The following is an 18,545-nucleotide window of genomic DNA, read 5'->3' as shown; positions in this document are numbered from 1 at the left end:
GTGTATGTTTCAGATTTGTAATTCTCTACCTCTACTTTGATTTTTAAGATGTGTCACTGTGGATATCTAATAGAATAGTTCAACATTTTGGGAAATCATTTTTGCTTTCTTGCCGAGAGTTAGCCGAGTAAATTGATACCACACTCATGGCTGTATGCTACATATGAAGCTAAAGCCAGGTGAGGTTAGCTTAGCATCTTAGCAACACTTCTAAAGCCTACATATTAACACATTGTATCACATTTGTTTTGTAGTTTTATAGGGAGTTATGTGCTGGAACTATTTTTGAGCAGTGACCAGCTAGACAGGCTAGATTTTATGCTAATCTAAGATAACCAGCTACTGGCAGCTTCATATTTAGCGTACAGACCTGTGAGCGGTATCGATCTTCTCATGATGCATTTGAAACAAGCCATTACGATTTCTGTCCTTTTGTGATGTCACAAATATGCAATATTTAGACCATTTCACATTTTTAAATGTAAACATTCTAAATGTGTCCCAGTTTATTTCCTGTTGCAGTGTATGTAAATAACATCAGCTGACAGGAATTAAACGTGGACCTAAGTTGTTTCCTAGCAACGCAATTCCGTTGCCATTCCGTTGAAATGTGCTAAAATGGAGCATTTCAGACAGAGCATGAATACCGGTATATTCAGACAGACAGTGTGAGAAAAATAAAGTGTTTTTTGTACATTAAAGCATGTAAACATGTTCTAGTAGAAACCCAAAATACAAGTATGAACATGAAAATGAGCACGATATGTCCCCTTTAAGTCAAACCATGATCTTTTACTAAACATAACCAAGTAGTTTTGTTGCTTTTTTTTTGTTTCAATTCACAACCACATTGTTGAAAACTGTGACCGTAATCCAGGAGAAAATATGTTTCCTTCTAAACATAATTAATGATGCAGTTTAGTTGTATGGGAACGCAATTTTTTGCGAAAATAGTGGTTAAGAGCAGTGAAAAGATTAAGTTTTCCAACTCAACTTTGCACAAAAAAATGCTGTTTGAGGTGAAAAGTGAAAAGGGAAAATGTGGGGAAGGGGGAAAATGCTAATGGCAGCTCATATGTGAATCCATAAAGTGTTGTGGCCTCGTTATTGACCTCTATTTCATTTTATTTGTCCTCCCTCACTCTTCCTTTCTACCTGGCTGTCTTTGGGGAATAGAGCAAAGATGCCGGCATCAGGACTTTGGTTATGCTGGATGAGCAGGGAGGTAAGTCTGAAAGAGAGGAGCTGGCGGGTTTTAGTTACAACATATAGGTATTATTAATACTATTACTGAGCTATTCACATTCAACAAAGCTCATATAATGAATCTGTATTTAGTTAATAGATTATGATTATATTCACACATTAGCAGCACCGCACGGGACATTATTATATATAGATAGTGATGTTGGTGTTAAATTGATGGTATCAAAACACTTGGATGGAATGAATTGATTGTTTCATATGCTTGTTTTCATTTAAATGCATTTCCAAACTAATTAATTTTTTTCCTGATTTGTTTCGAGTAATATTTTCTGATTTTGATTTAACGCATGGTTGATTTGATTGGTTCAGGGTGCCAAGGGTTTAACTTTGGGGGAAATTGTCTTTCTTTCAGCTTCCTTTAACCTTTATTTCCTTTGGCTAACATTTTCTCTTTTTTTGTTTCGCCTAACTGCTTTTGATTTGCCAGCAGCTTTTTTATTATTATTTTTATTTTCAACAAAGACAGCAAAAGAAAATCTTGAAAGTGCCAAAACATTAACAGAGGTATATTTAATGCCAACCACTGCAGTGCCAAAACCCTACAGCTCAACATGAAGATAATTCATTCATTGTCCAGAATCCAGTTGGGTTAATGCATTTGTCCCTGTGGCGGCCAATGGCAGAGTGGCTCTTGGGCTGTTCTTGGATCTGTTTGTGTTCTAATCCTCTCCAGAACTACTAGGAAAAACTGTTTGGATGTTACAATGATTAAAATGCCTGTTATGTTAGAGGCTCAGCCTTAGTAACATTTAATTCAATGCCGACAGGCATTTACAGTTTTAGATATGCCACCTCTATAAACACAAAGGCAAGAATCAAACTAAAGATCCGCACAAAGTTTCAAACTGTCTTCAACTTGTAGTCCGTCGTACCCAGGACTACAATTCCCTCGATGTTTAGCCACACAACTTCAACTGATCTTTTGCACCGCTGCATTCACTCGCTATCTGTTCTTGCCCTGAAGAAATTCTACGTTTCCATCTTACAGAGCTCTTCTTCAGGCATTATCAAATCGCCATCACAAAGCAGAGCAAACAATACTGTATGTAGACACACAATCACACTCCTCACTCAGGTTTCCTGTGATCTATCTACATGACTGAGAGTCAATCTACTTTCCAGTTGGCCCAATCAGAGCAGAGCTGAACGACACTGTCTGATAATTCAAAATTCAAGATTCAAGATGTTTATTGTCACACCGGTTATAAAAGTACAATCGTCTTTGAGTTCTTGAAAAGCGCTATATAAGTTGAATTTATTATTATTATTATTATTATTATTATTATTATTATTATTATTAATAGTTTGAATTACTTTTTGCTGGGAAGCTCCATTAAGAAAACAGAAAGTTAAGTAGCAAAAAAAAAAAAAAAAAATAATAATAATAATAGTGTATTTAAATATAAATAGTGTATATAAATATAGAAGCAAAAAAGAATATATATATATATACATATATATATATGTATATATATATATGGGAGCAGTAGAGGTTGCATACTATAAAAATATTGCACAGGCATTTTTTTTCTTTTTTTTATATTGCATCCACATTCACATATTAATCCCACATACTGTTGGGGACAGAGCATACTTCAAGATCGACATTAAAACAAGCATATATTAAATATATTATATCAAAAACATATGTCATAAATCACATAAATTATCTGGAAACAACAATTATATTAGAAACTACTATATAGAAAAATACATAGAAAAGGTCGAAAAATAGGAAAGGTAACATTTATGACAACCATCATTTATAAATGGTAACTTTATAGTTAATTAGTTATTTTACTGATAACAAACAATGAAATGATAATTAATAATGTATTTGTGCAATATAAAATAACTAGTTTATAAAATCTCCATCGTATCATCGCTGATATGAGACGATAAAAATAATTACATTCTGATAACATTAGTAAACTATTTATTATCAGTTTATTGTAACGCACATTCTAACATTTTATATACTGTATTAAGTATTTGTTAGTGATTACCAAATGATTTTAAACCTTTAAGAAATTGTTTGTAAAACATCTATAAACATTACATAGATGGGTAGACCAGAAACTAATTATTAACCATTGACAAACTATTAACTATCTAAATAATGTTTATAGATGTTTTACAAAGTATTAATTAGCCATTTAACAGGGTATCATAATCATCAGTTGCAACTTTATAATAGCCATCCAAATAATATTTATAGATGTTTTACAAACCGTTTATTAACCATTAACACAGAAATATCTGGTCTGTCTATCTATGTAAAGTTTATAGACTGTAGATTCCTTAAAGGTTTACAAATCATTTTGTAATCATTAACAAATACTTAATACAGTATATAAAATATTGTGCAAATTAAAATAACATAAATTATAGCAGCACTAATAATTAGTAAACATTATTAATTATAATTGAATGGCTTGTTAACAGTAAAATAACTATTAACAACATTTTAAATCGGCAGAATGAGTGCATGGATAGAGTGTGCACCAGTAGGCAGGGGTTGATGGGTACTGAAACCCGATACTAAACAAGCCCCGGGCCACATTTTTTCAAGACCGTAGTATCGATAAGCTCCGACGATAACGGTTCTGCTGTCGGTATTGGAGGATCTAATTAGTAATAAGATTAAAACATTCATCAATGATGCATTTTTCCAATCCAGAGGAGAGATCTCTCTCTCAGCCTGTCGTCTGTGTACGAGGGGGGGGCAGCACTCTCTGCCTTTCTCCCACACACACACACACAGACACACAGAAACCGGAGACCCAGCAGACTAGCGCCGACGATGTGGGACACGCCGGATAAACTTGGCCGGCAGACACTCACCGACGGCCACGAACTGTTCGACAGCCGACCGTCGGCTCGTTGTGTCTGGGCCTTGGGCGACAATGGCGGAGAGAAGAAACCGGTCTAAAGTGTGGTTCTATTTCAGTCGAGTCGATGCAGACGATGCTCGTTGCCAAAAGTGCAACAAGTCTTCTGCCTGTGAGGGTGGAAACACAAGCAATCTGTCAAAAGATCTAGTGAGAAAGCATCAAATACCGGTGGAGACAAATCCTTGTTGCCCCATCCACTAGCATCACATTACAGTTTATAATAGTGATTTGTTCAAAACATGACCGTTTCTTATACTATAAATAATAGTTTATTTTATTTAGTTTACATTTTAATTATCACATTAAAAGTGATTTGTTAAAAATAATGCTGTTACAGTTACTACTGGAATGATAATTATTTACAGTATATATGACAAAATAAAGCAGTTTGTTATTAATTTGTAGGGATGCACCGATACCACTTTTCTTCAGACCGAGTACAAGTACTTCCATTTGGGTACTCGCCGATACCGAGTACCGATACGAGTACTTCTCTGTGCCAAAAGACCCTCGTTAACAGCCAGCTGGAGGGTGGGAGCGACACACGGCAGGCTGGGGAGTCCCGCATACGAGGCTCTAGGTCGGCTCGGAAAGACTCGGGGCCAAGGTGTCTCGCGGCCGCAGCTTTACAGCGCTCCCCGCCCAGACATCGCCGCACCGTGGACAAAGAGCTTGCTGCGCCCTCTCTCCCCGCCGGGGAGGGACTGGGCCCCCTGCTCCCGGTGCGACTGTCGACCAGGGTGGACTGTCCTCAGTGCGCCCCAACTGCGTCGTGCCGCCAGATTGGGGCTCGGCCCACGTAAAAGGCGCCAGGGGTCTGCAGCTTTGCCGGCAACCCACCCGACCCGTCTTGAAACATGGACCAAGGAGTCTAACGCACGCGCAAGTCAGAGGGTGCAAGCAAAACCCTGTGGCGCAATGAAAGTGAGGGCCGGCGCGCACCGGCTGAGGTGGGATCCCGGCCCAGGTGGGTCGGGCGCACCACCGTAAAGTGGTATCGGTGCCGTTGTATCGGAGCCGTTTTGCAAGTACGAGTACATGAGCACAGTATCGGACCCGATACCCGATACCCGATACTGGTATCGGACCCGATACCCGATACTGGTATCGGTGCATCCCTGTTATATATTTTTTTTAAAACAACAAGAAAGAACCGTTAAGAGTTCCATTAAAGTACCAGATCAATACGCAGTATCGGTAAGAGTAGTAGTACCTTTAAAATCTAAACGATTCCCATCCCTAGCAGGCAGGTAGACAGGCAAGTAGGCCGTTCAATCATTTCATTCAGGCCGAATGATCACCTGAGTGAGGAATGTCTTTGTGTCTATATACTGCGTGCTCTGCTCTGTGACGGTGATTGGATAATGCCTGACTAGATTGAAACGTTGCTGGGAGCTTTTAACACAGTTTGCGGATGTTTTGTTTGATTCTTGCCTCAGCTAGATTTTTTGATCCTGCGCTTGTTTTTGAAGTTTTTTTGGATGTACACTACTACATCTACACTCTGTTCACCTCTATAAATACGCCCTATTATATGGTTCTGGTCAAAGGTCACCTGTTAAATGATTACAATTTGGCCAATCTGTCTTTAGCATCTTCCTGTAAATGCTACTGGAAGCCTAAACGCCCCAAACCGGTGTGAGAACAGCCAAACAGGCCGTGCCACCCTGCTCACAGTCCAGAGGTGTAACAAATACAAGAGGTGGATAAGAAAAACGATCGATTTAGCTGGTAATGACAAAATATTCAATCACTCCTCTATCAACCCATGTTACTGCTTTGTACAATCCCTGGTTACGTGCAGTTTGTTAATGAGCAAGCAAGTTTAAAGTGTGCAACATCAAACAGTTAATAGTGGCAGTGTGAAAATGTGAATATTGTGCTTCGGACTTGAGCTCTCTTTCCATTGGCTGGAAACCAATTCACCAATCCTGTAAGAGAGAGCACCAACACGCTCGTTCACTCAGGGGGATGAAAGCTCCATCCCTGCTCTAACCATCCATTTATCTCCTCATCCCTGGTGTCCACACTATTCTGCACCTGCAGGATCACCACTCCAAAAAACAATTGCAATGGCTGACTGGACACACAGGAGGCTGTAAGCCTGAGCCGACCTCTGACCCCTGCGTTATTGACTTTGTGCAGGCAGAAGAGCCTGTAGCTCTATACCACTTGATACTTTAAATGAAAGGGTGTAGAGGTTTGCTGAAAAGAAATAAAATATAAAAATGTTCATGCATGGTCAATGCCGTTACCCCCTCTTCACTGTAATAACACTGACTCAACATGGACCCTTTCTTGGTTGAATATATTTACATAAATGCATGCCAACCAGGGATTTTACAAATCTGGAAAAAAAAAGTCAATGAAGTACTTTTAGAATCCGCTCCATATTTATCTGTGCCTCACCCTTTCACACTCTCTGCTTGCACCGTATTTCCTTTAATCACAATGCAGGATGGAAAATTCTCTGTGCTGTGGAACAGTCACCAGCCCACCATCCACCACATCAGCATGACAAAAAGGCCCCCCCGACGCTCATAAACCAAAAATCCAATCATACTTGAAATCCGCTCAATAATACGTTGAACGTTTGCAAAGGCAGACGAAGCAACACAGGCAGTCCTCAGTTAAATAAGCCAGTTCTATTCACTCCATTGTGGTAGCAAAATTAAAAAATTGATCAGACCAAAGAACATGTAATATTACACTCATTTATTAGCTAAGAAACACACAGTAGTTTGCTTTAAATTAGATGGATGTCTGAACAGCAAAACAATGGAGCGGCTTTAGCTCACCGTACCCGTGGAAACATTGTTCACAAGTGGGGGAAAAAGAGCTGTCAGTGTTGCATGATGCTGGAACCACATTAAACTACACAACAGGGAGATTTCTTTGCTTTGGTCTGATGAAATCATAAAATATTTGCTCTGAACACAGTTGCAAGGATTTAAACTGCGAGGACACTCTTGTTCTCTGATGTTAACACTTAATGTTTCACAAGGAACAATTAAGGGATTAGTTTGACATTTTGGGGAAATATGTATATTTGCTCTCCTGCATGAAGTTAGATGAGAAGATTGATACCATTCTCAGGCACGAGAGTGATATTGATCTTCTCATCTAACACTCAGCTAAAAAGCGTCTGTGTGTACTTCCCAAAATGTCAAACTATTCCTCATCAGTGTTTAAAGATTTCAACTTTGAATTGTCCGAGTACATTGAAAAATAATATTCACTGTCATTATTTGATTTTGTTGTGCTTTTCCTACCATTCTCTGGCCCAAAAAAAGAAAGTGCACATAATCTTATTGTATCCCACCAAATCAGTTCAGTCTTAATCTCTCACCCTGGCACATGCACATACACACCAGAGTACACACACACATGACTCAGTTGCTGCTCATCATATCTCATATTTCTGTCAATCAGTCAATGAAATTCATTCCACTACTGTCATCCCTTTGTCCTGACCAGAGCAACTCGATCGTGTTGAAGATGGCATGAACCATATCAACCAAGACATGAAGGAAGCCGAGAAAAATTTAAAAGATTTAGGGAAATGCTGTGGGCTTTTCATATGTCCGTGTCACAAGTAGGTACTGACAGTGTGCCCCAAAGGTTCTTTTACACATGTGGTGGCGTCCAGTTTTTCCTCTTTTTTTTTCTTCTTTTTTGTTTTACTTTCTTTCGTCACTGTGAGTGTCTGAAGTTGTTGTCTTCTCTCCTTTGTCCTCTCTTTATCTCTCTCTTCCTCTCCTCTTCCTCCCTCTCTCTCTCTTCTCGTGCTTCGTTCTGTGGGGGATAAATGACTTGTGTTTAATCAGAGCAACTGGAGCGCATCGAGGAGGGAATGGACCAAATCAATAAGGACATGAAGGATGCAGAAAAGAATTTGAACGATCTAGGGAAATTCTGTGGTCTTTGCTCCTGTCCATGTAACAAGTAGGTGCTGCTTGCCTGCCTGCCTGCCTGCCATTCAAAAATGAGAACAAATATCAAAGAAATCAAAATATAATCGAGGTAGAAGTGACATCACGATGGCCATCAGCCAATAGTCCGCTCTGCTCCATCTCCAAATAAACTCTGACTCCGCCCCCTTTCACGTCCACACGAGGTGGACACTGGAGGCCATGATGTGCTGTCAAATACTCTCTCTCCCACACACACACACACACACACGCACACACGCAATACACACTTAAAGTCCAACTGAAATTTGATTTCTCCACTTCTTGTGTAAAGAAAAACGTTGATCATTTTCAACTATTTTGCATGATATTTCCATTTTTCACAAGAAGATAAAACCTGTTTTTGACATATTTTTTGGAAACAGTGTTAAGCCTCTGGGTGGGTGTTTCCACTGGTAGTCCACGTAGCGTTGCCATTAGTGATTTAAGACATCTGTCCCTTTACAACATTCTACATTTGTGAGGGCACGTCATGCTATTAAGTAGGGCTGGGACGATACACCTATCTGCCGAATCGATACTATCCCGATACTTGGATGCCGATTCGATATGTATCGATATTACGATTTATTGCGATTTTTGTTGACTTTTTTAACACCAGACCATGGGAAAAAGTTGAATCATACACTTCTAGGGACTTTTACTTTGGAAAATATCTAAATTAATAACGTAAGAGTGTTTGATTTTCAGCACGTATGTAGTCAGAGATGTCCTGAAGACAAATATATCAGTCATTGTCAGGAATTATTTATTAATTTTTCACCAGCAACCCAAAAATCTAAGAATAAAGACATTTCCCTCACAAATTAGTGGTATTTACTTTTTAATTTATAAGGGACATGTAATGTTTTATACTTCTGGTGAATATAATCAATAAATCTTATTTCCATAGATGTATTTTGTATATACAGTTCCCTTTGTGAACACCTTATTTTGAAAAGCGGATGTAGTCACACGTGTATACTTCCTCTAACTTCTCCAAGTCCGTCTCTAGCTCTCCTGTCAGCTCCGTTCTCTTTATCCATCCATGGTCAGCTCCATCAGGACCGTCTGAATGCATTTAACAGAAATCTTGTTGCATCGGCCCATTTGACCACGGAGATGAGAGCGACGGCTGGCTGGACCGCACTTTACCGCGATACGATAACGTTTCCTGTCCTTGACAGAGTTAGCATGCAGCTTTAGCCGTGATGTCCAGCTCTGCTTTTCCTGTCAATGTGTGAAACCCAAAGTGTTTCCATCCTTTACTGGATGTGTAGTGTTTACCACGCTGGATTTAACATGTGAGGGTGCAGGTCGTATCCACGCAGACCCTCCAACGTTTTTTACTTTCTTGTTTCGGCTCGCTGCGGTTTGTTCTGGTTGACGGATACGGAACGGATATAACGTCACGTTACTCAGACTACAACAATAAAAGCGGTAACTTCCTTCTGCCTCCACATAGACTCAAATGAAGCAGATATATCGATTCTGGCATTAAAAAACGAAATTCAAAAATCGAAGAAAACAATTGCGATATATAGGTGAATCGATTTTTTTCCCACCCCTACAGTTAAGCTGTGTATGCAAAAGGCCCAAATCCTATAAAGCCAAAGCTCAAAAAGTCCAGTCCTCCACATAAGCTCTTCTCCACTCAGCTAAGGCCATGGTTCATCAAGTGCCTCTCTTAACACCATTCTACCAAGGGCCCTTCTCCAAGTGCCCTAAGCTTCCACTTCTCCAAACACCTTTCTAATGGGAGTCGTCGACATGCAGGTGTAGCTATTGTAGAAGTCCCACTTGTAACATTTGTACTGATTCCTCCTGAAGAGGAATTGTTTTTTTTAGTATTAATGCAAAGCGATGGAAAGAGGGGACTTCTACAATGATACCACTGTAACTGTTCCCAACTGTAAAATCACTGAGATTCAACCAAAAGAGCAGGGCTGGGGCTCCCGAAGCATCTTGGCACTCAGATCATTTTATTCGTTGACTCCAGCTGGAAAGTCAGTGATCTTGGTCCCAAAATGCCTTCAGTAAGCCTGGTCCGGGACTGTTTGACACTTCTACTCATCTGCATGATCTCTACCACCACCACCACCACAACCACCACACCGCTCTAACATCCAGTAGATCCTCACCTCTTTGCAGGCAACGAGACCTTTTTGTTTCCCCCTCTGAGCACCCCCCCTCTCCCCTCCCCCCACCAACATTTTTGAACCACCAAGTGCCAATGACATGGAATGACTGACGAGCATGACCCTTTGAATGCTCATGCATGCATGACAATGCAAATTCATAACAGCAATGCTACATATGATGATGCTAAGATCGTGATGCTGATATTAACAATGAAGGTGATGTTGATGATGATGATGAAAAGATCTTTTTATTATGTTTTTATTTACCACGAGCAGCACAAAGACCGGGTGTTTTTTCTTCTTCTAGTAAACAGGGAATAAACAGCATATAGATAGATAGAATCGATTATTTTGAAAATCTCTGGGAAGAAAACATGAGAGAAAAGGACTGATTCAGCTTTAAACATATATTTTCCAAAGTCGATTTTGTATTATTACACAGCAAAATAGCAAGTGTCGAAAACTATGCCAAAATATTCAAGCAATACTTTCATATATGAATTTATAGATTGGACCAAATCCAATGCAAGTGCAAAAAAGCAGCAGTAGGCAGTATGATTTTGGCATCATTGGGCAAAAAATCCATAATAACCTTTCAGCATATTGTAATTCAAGTGTTCTGAGAGAAAACTAGACTTCTGCTCCTCCTCATGGCTCTGTTTTGGGTCACAGGTCATTTCAAAGAGAGAGAGCATTCCTATTGGCTGTTCATTCAATGGAGGCAGCTGTCAATCACTCACAAACTCCAATCAAACGGTCAAACTAGGCAGCGTTGAACAAATATGAATCAATATTCTGTTACTGTAATGCCTATTTCTCGCGTAAAATGTTTTCAGATTAGGGCAGTCAATCGATAAAAAAAATACTAAAATACTAAACTGTGATTAATTGCGTGATTGTCCATGATTAATAGTGATAATTGCAAATTAATCGCACATTTTTTATCTTTTCAAAATTAACCTTAAAAGGAGATTTATCAAGTATTTAATACTCTTATCAACATGGGAGTGGACAAATATGCTGCTTTATGCAAATGTATGTATATATTTATAACTGGAAATCAATTAACAACACAAAACAATGACAAATATTGTCTAGAAACCCTCACAGGTACTGCATTTAGCATAAAAGATATGCTCAAATCATAACATGGCAAACTGCAGCCCAACAGGCAACAACAGCTGTCAGTGTGTCAGTGTGCTGACTTGACTATGACTTGCCCCCAAACTGCATGTGATTATCATAAAGTGGGCATTATTTAGCATAAATTTGGAGCGTTATTTAACCTCCTTCGTGACAAGCTAGTATGACATGGTTGATACCAATAGATTCCTTCGTTTTTGTAGTTCCAGTATCTTCTCTCTAGCTTTAAAACTGAGCCCGATACAACCTAAAAATCGCAAGTTGCTTTAATGCGTTAAAAAAATGTCTGGCGTTAAAGGAAATTTGTATTAACTTTGAAAGCCCTAACTAATACGCAGCAAATTGCAAGTGTCGAAAACTACACTTTGTACATAAAATTTGCACCTGTACGCCACTTACAGGATGATTACAGACATAATTTTGTGATTTTATAGATTGGACCAAATCCAAATAAAAAAAAGAGAGACAAAAATATATGAATTGAAGTCCTTCTTGCATGAGAAAAGAGGAACGCTACATAACAAAATTGTCAAATGCTAGAAGGAAGGCAGTGAACACATCATAAGGAGACCAAGATGACAGTACGACACATTGAAAGCAAAGGAGAACAACAGCAGGGATCTGTGTTGTTCAGGGGAGCTGCAAACGAACTGGGTTAGGACACATGCGCAGTGAGATGTTTCCAGGGATGTAGTCATGTTTGATGTGTAAATGGGTACATCATGCCACTAGCGCATGTACTTCGTGGTACCCGTGTCTTTACACGACTCCGTGTGGCGATCTGCTGCCTTGTTTTCCCCCTCCGGTTTCTGCTGCAGTTTCTCTGCAGCGCCGCCTCTCCTGCAGAGCGCTGTGCTAAATAAGCCTTTATCCAGGCTCTACCCTGTTCAACATTACTGTCCGCTAAACTCCCCTCTCCCACGGGGGATCTCGCTCACATGTAGGTCAGCCATATCAGAGAGTGGCATGATAGCCTGCTGGGAAGTTGAGTCAAACTGAATGCACACATGGATGGATGCTAGAAAGACAAAAACAGTTGTTTGATTTCTCTCACCAATCAGAAAGTGAGTTCATTCCATCATACATGCTGGGATACTTTATTTTTTTTAAATCCCTTCAGCATGTTGGCTGTCTATCAGAATTAGCTGACTCCTGGTTTTTCTGGTTACTTAATGCGTTTGGATTCTGGCTGTCTACATGCCACCGTAAGGGGATTTTGATTGGTGGAGAGTATAGCTCAACTTGCAGGTCACTCAGGGGAATGGATTAGATAGAATGAGTTTAGTTTACCACAGGGTCCGCAATCCTCATATGATCTAATCAGATCATTTCAGTTCAATCACAGCAAAGCTGATTAGAGAAGTGCATTATACGCATTATGAGACTGCAGAGAAACAAATCGGAAAGGAGACCAAACTGGATACCGAATGAAAGGAACGTGATGCGAGAAGAGAGGAGAGGGAAAGCATGTACAATATTAAGGAACAAAGGAAAGAGAAAGAAAAAGAAGTAGGTACAAAAAGAAAGAACTCAGACAAGGGGTAGCGTGTGTGTGTGTGTGAGTGTGTGTGTGTGTGTGTTTACCACACTGGTGTGTGTCAGCGAGGACAGAGAGCTAAGCGAAGCCTTGCCTCAGTCCATTTCTATTAATAAAAACAGTGTAGGAGGCTGAGCCATGGCCATTCCTGATACAGCTAGAATACATCCACACAGCACTCCAAGGTTATACAATACTCAGCAACTGATGCTACCATACAAGCAAAGACATGGCAGAATATTGTTGAATGGGAAAAATATGTAGAGATATGAGATTAATTTCTCAGGAATATCAGCGTTAAACTGCTTGGGGGGGGGGGTGAAAAGTGTCCTGCCATCAAAAGTGCCTTACTACATCAAATATGTTGAAACCACAACTAAAGAAATGAAAAAGGGAACCTCTATCTGCTACCTTCCCCTCTACTATCCCAGACTCTTTTGTGCCAAAGCAGACGCTGAATCTGACGGCGTGAAGTCGGACAGGCGGAGTGAGGGGACATTTACAAAGCCGTGCGGCCGAGCTGTGATTGCATATCGTGTTAGCACAGCTGTGTTTGTCGTACAATTTTGAGACAAGCAGAGACAGATGAATCCATGGGATGTTTTAGTGTCGAACTTATTCAGAATAGTCTCCTAAAAATTGCGTTCCCACACAAAGAAACAGCATTGTGAATTACATTTCAAGCGGAATGTATTCTGCAGCGGATTACCTTTGTTTTATGACGTATCACAAATACGTTTCTAGTGACGGTCCGCGGCAGTCCACGTACAGAGGAGGTCGGGGTGGACGGGTGGGTCAAACAAACACCCGGACTTTCACCGAGGAGGCCGCCGTTCGTGTCCTGTGTGAAACTAAATGTTAACGTTCACTTCATTTAATGAAAAAAGTGTCATTTTAGGCCAAATCATGATGTTTTTATTAGGGCTGTCAATTGATAAAAATATTTCATCTTGATTAATCGCATAATTGTCCATAGTTAATCTCAATGAATCGAAACTTAATCAAAGATGTTTTATATCTGTTCAAAATGTACCTTAAAGGGAGATTTGTCAAGTATTTAATACTCTTATCAACATGGGAGTGGACAAATATGCTGCTTTATGCAAATGTATGTATATATTTATTATTGGAAATCAATTAACAACACAAAACAATGACAGATATTGTCCAGAAACCCTCACAGGTACTGCATTTAGCATAAAACAATATGCTCCAATCATAACATGGTAAACTGAAACAACAGCTGCCTTGAAAGAAGTTTTTTATATCAGGATAACCCCTTGAGATGAATCATCTCGTTTTCGAGGGGGTCCTAAAACTTGACTTGACTATGACCTGCCCCAAACTGCATGTGATTATCATTAAGGTTTGCAAAATTTAGCATACGTATGGAGCGTTATTTAGCCTATTTAGATGATTTATTTGATTGGTACCAATGGATTCTTTAGGTTTTCTAGTTTCATATGATACCAGTATCTTCACTCTAGCTTTAAAACGGAGCCCGCTATAACCTAAAAGTTGCATTCATTTTTAAAAAAGTTTTAAAAATTGTGGCGTTAAAAGTTTGTGGCGTTAGGGACCCCTTTGATAATGGCAATGCCAGTTTTTCCTCACCAAAATTTAGCATAACTTTGGAGCGTTATTTAGCCTCCTTCCCAACAAGCTAGTATGACATCGTTGGAACCAATGGATTCCTTAGTTTTTTTTTTGTTTTATGATGATATGATCTCCACTTTAGCTTTAAAACCCGCTACAACCCAAAAAAGTTGTGTTAAGGCGTTAAAGAAATTGGCGTTGAAACCAATTTTTTCGTTAACGTGTCATCGTGTTAACTTTGACAGCCCGACTTTTTAGTCAGTCTCTATTGTCTTGCCTTCACATTACTGTACATTTTTGACACACAATAGGCCTCACGCAGGACGCTCTATCCACAGGAAAATACCCAAAGCCCGTATTCAGAAACTCTGCATTTGAAACAAGCCGTCAGGATTTCTGTCCATTTGTGATGTCACAAATGTACAATATTTAGACCCTTTACACAGATTTAAATGTTAACATTCTAGATGTGTCCCAGTTTATTCCTGGTTGCAGTGTATGTGAATGTCATCAGCTGCCAGAAAGTAAACATGAACCCAAACTGTTGCCTAGCAACGCAATTCTGTTGCAATTTTGTCACATTTTCCATCAAAATGTGCTAAAATGGAGCGTTTCAGACAGAGGGTAAATACAGGCATATTCAGGCTGACAGTATGAAGAAAATAACCTCTTTTTTTTTAACATTACAGCATGTAAACATGTTCTAGTAGAAACACACAATAAAAGTATGAGCCTGAAAATTAGCATGAAATTTGCGTTAACACGTTATTATTAACTTTGACAGCCCTAGATTTTACTAAACCTAACCCAAGTAGTTTTAACTGTGACCAAAATCCAGGAGAAAATATATATCCTTGGAAACGTAATTGAGAGTGCAGTTTAGTTGTATGGGAACGTAATTTGGTATGAGACAGGGGTTGCCTCATCACACTCTTCACTCCTCTGCCTCAACTGCTACCTGACGTCCAACCCGCAACCTGGAAGAAAAAAGCGGTGACTTTTAAAAAGCGCAAAGCGAGGGGTGGGGGGGTTGGGGGGTCACAGTAGGTCTAGGAATAGTTAAACATGGTGTTATTCTCTGTTGACTCCCTCCAGTTTCTTGTTTTTTTTTTGGTTTCTTTTAACGTTTGGCAGTTTGTTCTCCGCATTACTCGTCGTCCCTCCTAACGATGTGACAGTCCTGTACACTCTGTGTTGTGTGTCTGCCAAAAGCTCGTCTGTTCTCTGTTTTCTGTCACACTGGGACATTTAACTGTGGGGTGGGGGGGGGTTGGTATAATTACAACAACGCAGTGCAAGTAGGACGAGGGGAAAGGGAAGGGGTTTTGTCACACACTGAGTCATCCCACATGTTGGAGCTATTAAAATGCATGCTTACATTATACAACACAGATAGCTGTGACTTGTGCCTGATTCTGAACAGTATGTTATATACCTACAAGATATAACATCACACACATCACTATTGTGTAACAACAGAATGAGCCTGTACCTACCAAACCCAATCTACCAACCAGTCCGTGCCTGCTATGCTTTGCTTGACTTAGTCTAGTCCCCACCATATATTTATGTGCTGGATGCATGAAGCCAAATAACACCTTTGTGTCAGCTGATCACACTACATACTATACATGCTATTGCAGTACCTCAAATCCAAGGCTCTCTTTTATAGATTTGACTAATGGGAAGCCAGCCTGGTTGAGGTAAATGATGAGTCGTTCAGTCAAACTGTCGAGTAACTGTCCCTCCTCATCCTCCCCTTCGCTGTCGGCGGCCAGGATGAAGAGCGGAGCCAGCAAGGCCTGGGGGAACAACCAGGATGGGGTGGTGGCCAGCCAGCCCGCCCGCGTGGTGGATGAGCGCGAACAGATGGCCATCAGCGGAGGCTTCATCCGCAGGTAAGAGGGGAGCGTGAGCTTTACGTATTGTGAAGATGAAGTAAGGGGATGTAAAAGTACGCTCGCGTGGAATCATGGCATATGGGTGTCCATGTGGAGGTGAATCAGACCATTTTGGGATGTAAGAGAACCAGGAAGGCACCCACCTGAAGGGGAAAGAGACGCAACGTGGTACCGAGTGACATTTAAGGTTTGGTATTTTAAAAAAATACGCTTATTCGCTTTCTTGAGAGTTGGATAAGAAGATTGATATCACTCTCATGTCTGTACGGTAAATATGAAGCTACAGTCAGGAGACCGTTAGCTTAGCTTAGAATAAAGACTAGAAACAGGAGGAAACAATCCGTATACCAGCACCTCTTAAAGATCTAAGTGTTTATGCTAAGCTAAGCTAACGGTCTCCTGACTGTAGCTTCATATTTACTGTACAGATAAGAAGGTTGATATCACTCTCATGTCTGTACAGTTAATATGAAGCTACAGTCAGGAGACCGTTAGCTTAGCTTAGCATAGCAGAGCATAAAAACTGGAAACAGGAGGAAACCATCCAGCACCTCTTCAGGATGTGGCTGTTTACCACACTTGGAGGTTGCAATGTGAGAATTGCAGGATTTAGCTTTTTGCCAGGCTTGACCCAAAGTAGAGGACAAAAGTCCGGATATCCTCTTCCGATGGTCTCTTTCAACATGACTGTGTGGCATGTTTGACCTGGTGTTTATGCAGACGTCACAGTATTTAAATCTGCCCTTGTGTGTGTGTGTGTGTGTGTGTGTGTGTGTGTGTGTGTTTAGGGTAACAGAAGATGCCCGGGAAAATGAGATGGACGAGAACCTGGAGCAGGTGGGCGGCATCATCGGTAACCTGCGCCACATGGCCCTGGACATGGGCAACGAGATCGACACCCAGAACCGCCAGATCGACAGGATCATGGAGAAGGTATGACACTCAGGATTTTAAATGTATTATGTGTAAACATAAAGGTAATGTAATTTAATATTTCCCCTTTCCTGATTTTTTACCTGTAACTACTTGGTTAATTTCCATTTCCATTAATATTTTTAATTTTAAAAAGATGATCTTTCAATGGCATAATGACAAAGGTTTCTCACCAGCATTTTCTAATTTAAGGGGGCGACACTTCACACATTCATACAATAATAAACATTTGAATATGAGAGCGGCCATATCCACTGGTAGCTGTTGAAGAAAAAGTGCATATCACTCATTCACCTCCACCTTTGTCCGCCAACTCCTCTGACCTCTACTGACAGGATGGAAAGATTTCAACATCAGACTGCACGAATTTTTGAAATAACAAAAAAGCAAGAAAACAAACATCTCTTTTTTTCAAGCATCTTGTAGTGTACTGTTTAGCTGTTAAATGAGAAAGTTTGTGTCCCGGCAGCCATGTTTTAGACCAGTTGAGGAAATAGCAAGCACCGCCCACCAGCCGGAGCAAACTTTCTCATTTTACAGCTAAACAGTACACTACAAGATGATTCTGATAACATTTGAGGAGAGAAATAGGCATTACAGTAACAGAATATTGATTCATATTTGGTCAGCCTAGTTTGACCAGGTGATCAGAGTTCGCGAGTGATTGACAGCTGCCTCTGTTGAATGAACAGCCAATAGGAACGCTCTCTCTCTCTCTCTGAAATGACCTGTGATTGGCCAAAGTCTCCCTACACGGGCTAGAATTTTTAGAGCCTGAAAACAGAGCCATGAGGAGGAGCAGAAGTCTAGTTTTCTCTCAGAACACTTGAATTACAATATGCTGAAAGGTTATTATGGAATATTTGCACAATGATACCAAAAATATACTGCCTACTGCTGCTTTAACGTTACAGCAGCATCAGACTCCAACTGAATATCAGCCTATAGATCACACAGTTGGCTATTAAGAGGTTGGTTATTAACAGACAACACTTTGCCTAACGGGATTCAATCAGATATGTAGAGATGTCTGGATAAGTTAATATCCAGTCACCTTGTATGATAGGGGAAGACTGAAGGGACATGGCGGTGATCAGCCTTAATTTATTAAGGTATCGCGAACGCTCAGGTTCAGGGAAGGTCGCAAAATAATGATTAGACATGTGTATTAAACAAACGTTTGT

The 18,545-nt window shown here is 40.2% G+C and overlaps 1 protein-coding gene across 2 annotated transcripts in view; it reads left to right on the top strand.

The window, feature by feature from the left end:
- The window catches only part of snap25a (synaptosome associated protein 25a), a 62,085-nt gene that overhangs the window by 40,895 nt on the left and 2,645 nt on the right, over window positions 1-18,545 (top strand). The window contains exons 4-7 of one of the 2 annotated variants that reach the window (XM_074615855.1): window positions 1,177-1,225; window positions 7,638-7,755; window positions 16,306-16,425; window positions 17,217-17,361. In XM_074615855.1, the coding sequence (XP_074471956.1) occupies window positions 1,177-1,225; window positions 7,638-7,755; window positions 16,306-16,425; window positions 17,217-17,361 (432 nt within the window). Of the gene's footprint in view, window positions 1-1,176; window positions 1,226-7,637; window positions 7,756-7,987; window positions 8,106-16,305; window positions 16,426-17,216; window positions 17,362-18,545 lie in introns of both variants that reach the window. The other variant, XM_074615854.1, reaches the window with a different exon arrangement.

Source organism: Sebastes fasciatus, chromosome 18 (genome assembly GCF_043250625.1).
Source record: "Sebastes fasciatus isolate fSebFas1 chromosome 18, fSebFas1.pri, whole genome shotgun sequence".
Classification (NCBI taxonomy): domain Eukaryota; kingdom Metazoa; phylum Chordata; class Actinopteri; order Perciformes; family Sebastidae; genus Sebastes; species Sebastes fasciatus.
This window is presented reverse-complemented; position numbering and strand designations above follow the sequence as displayed.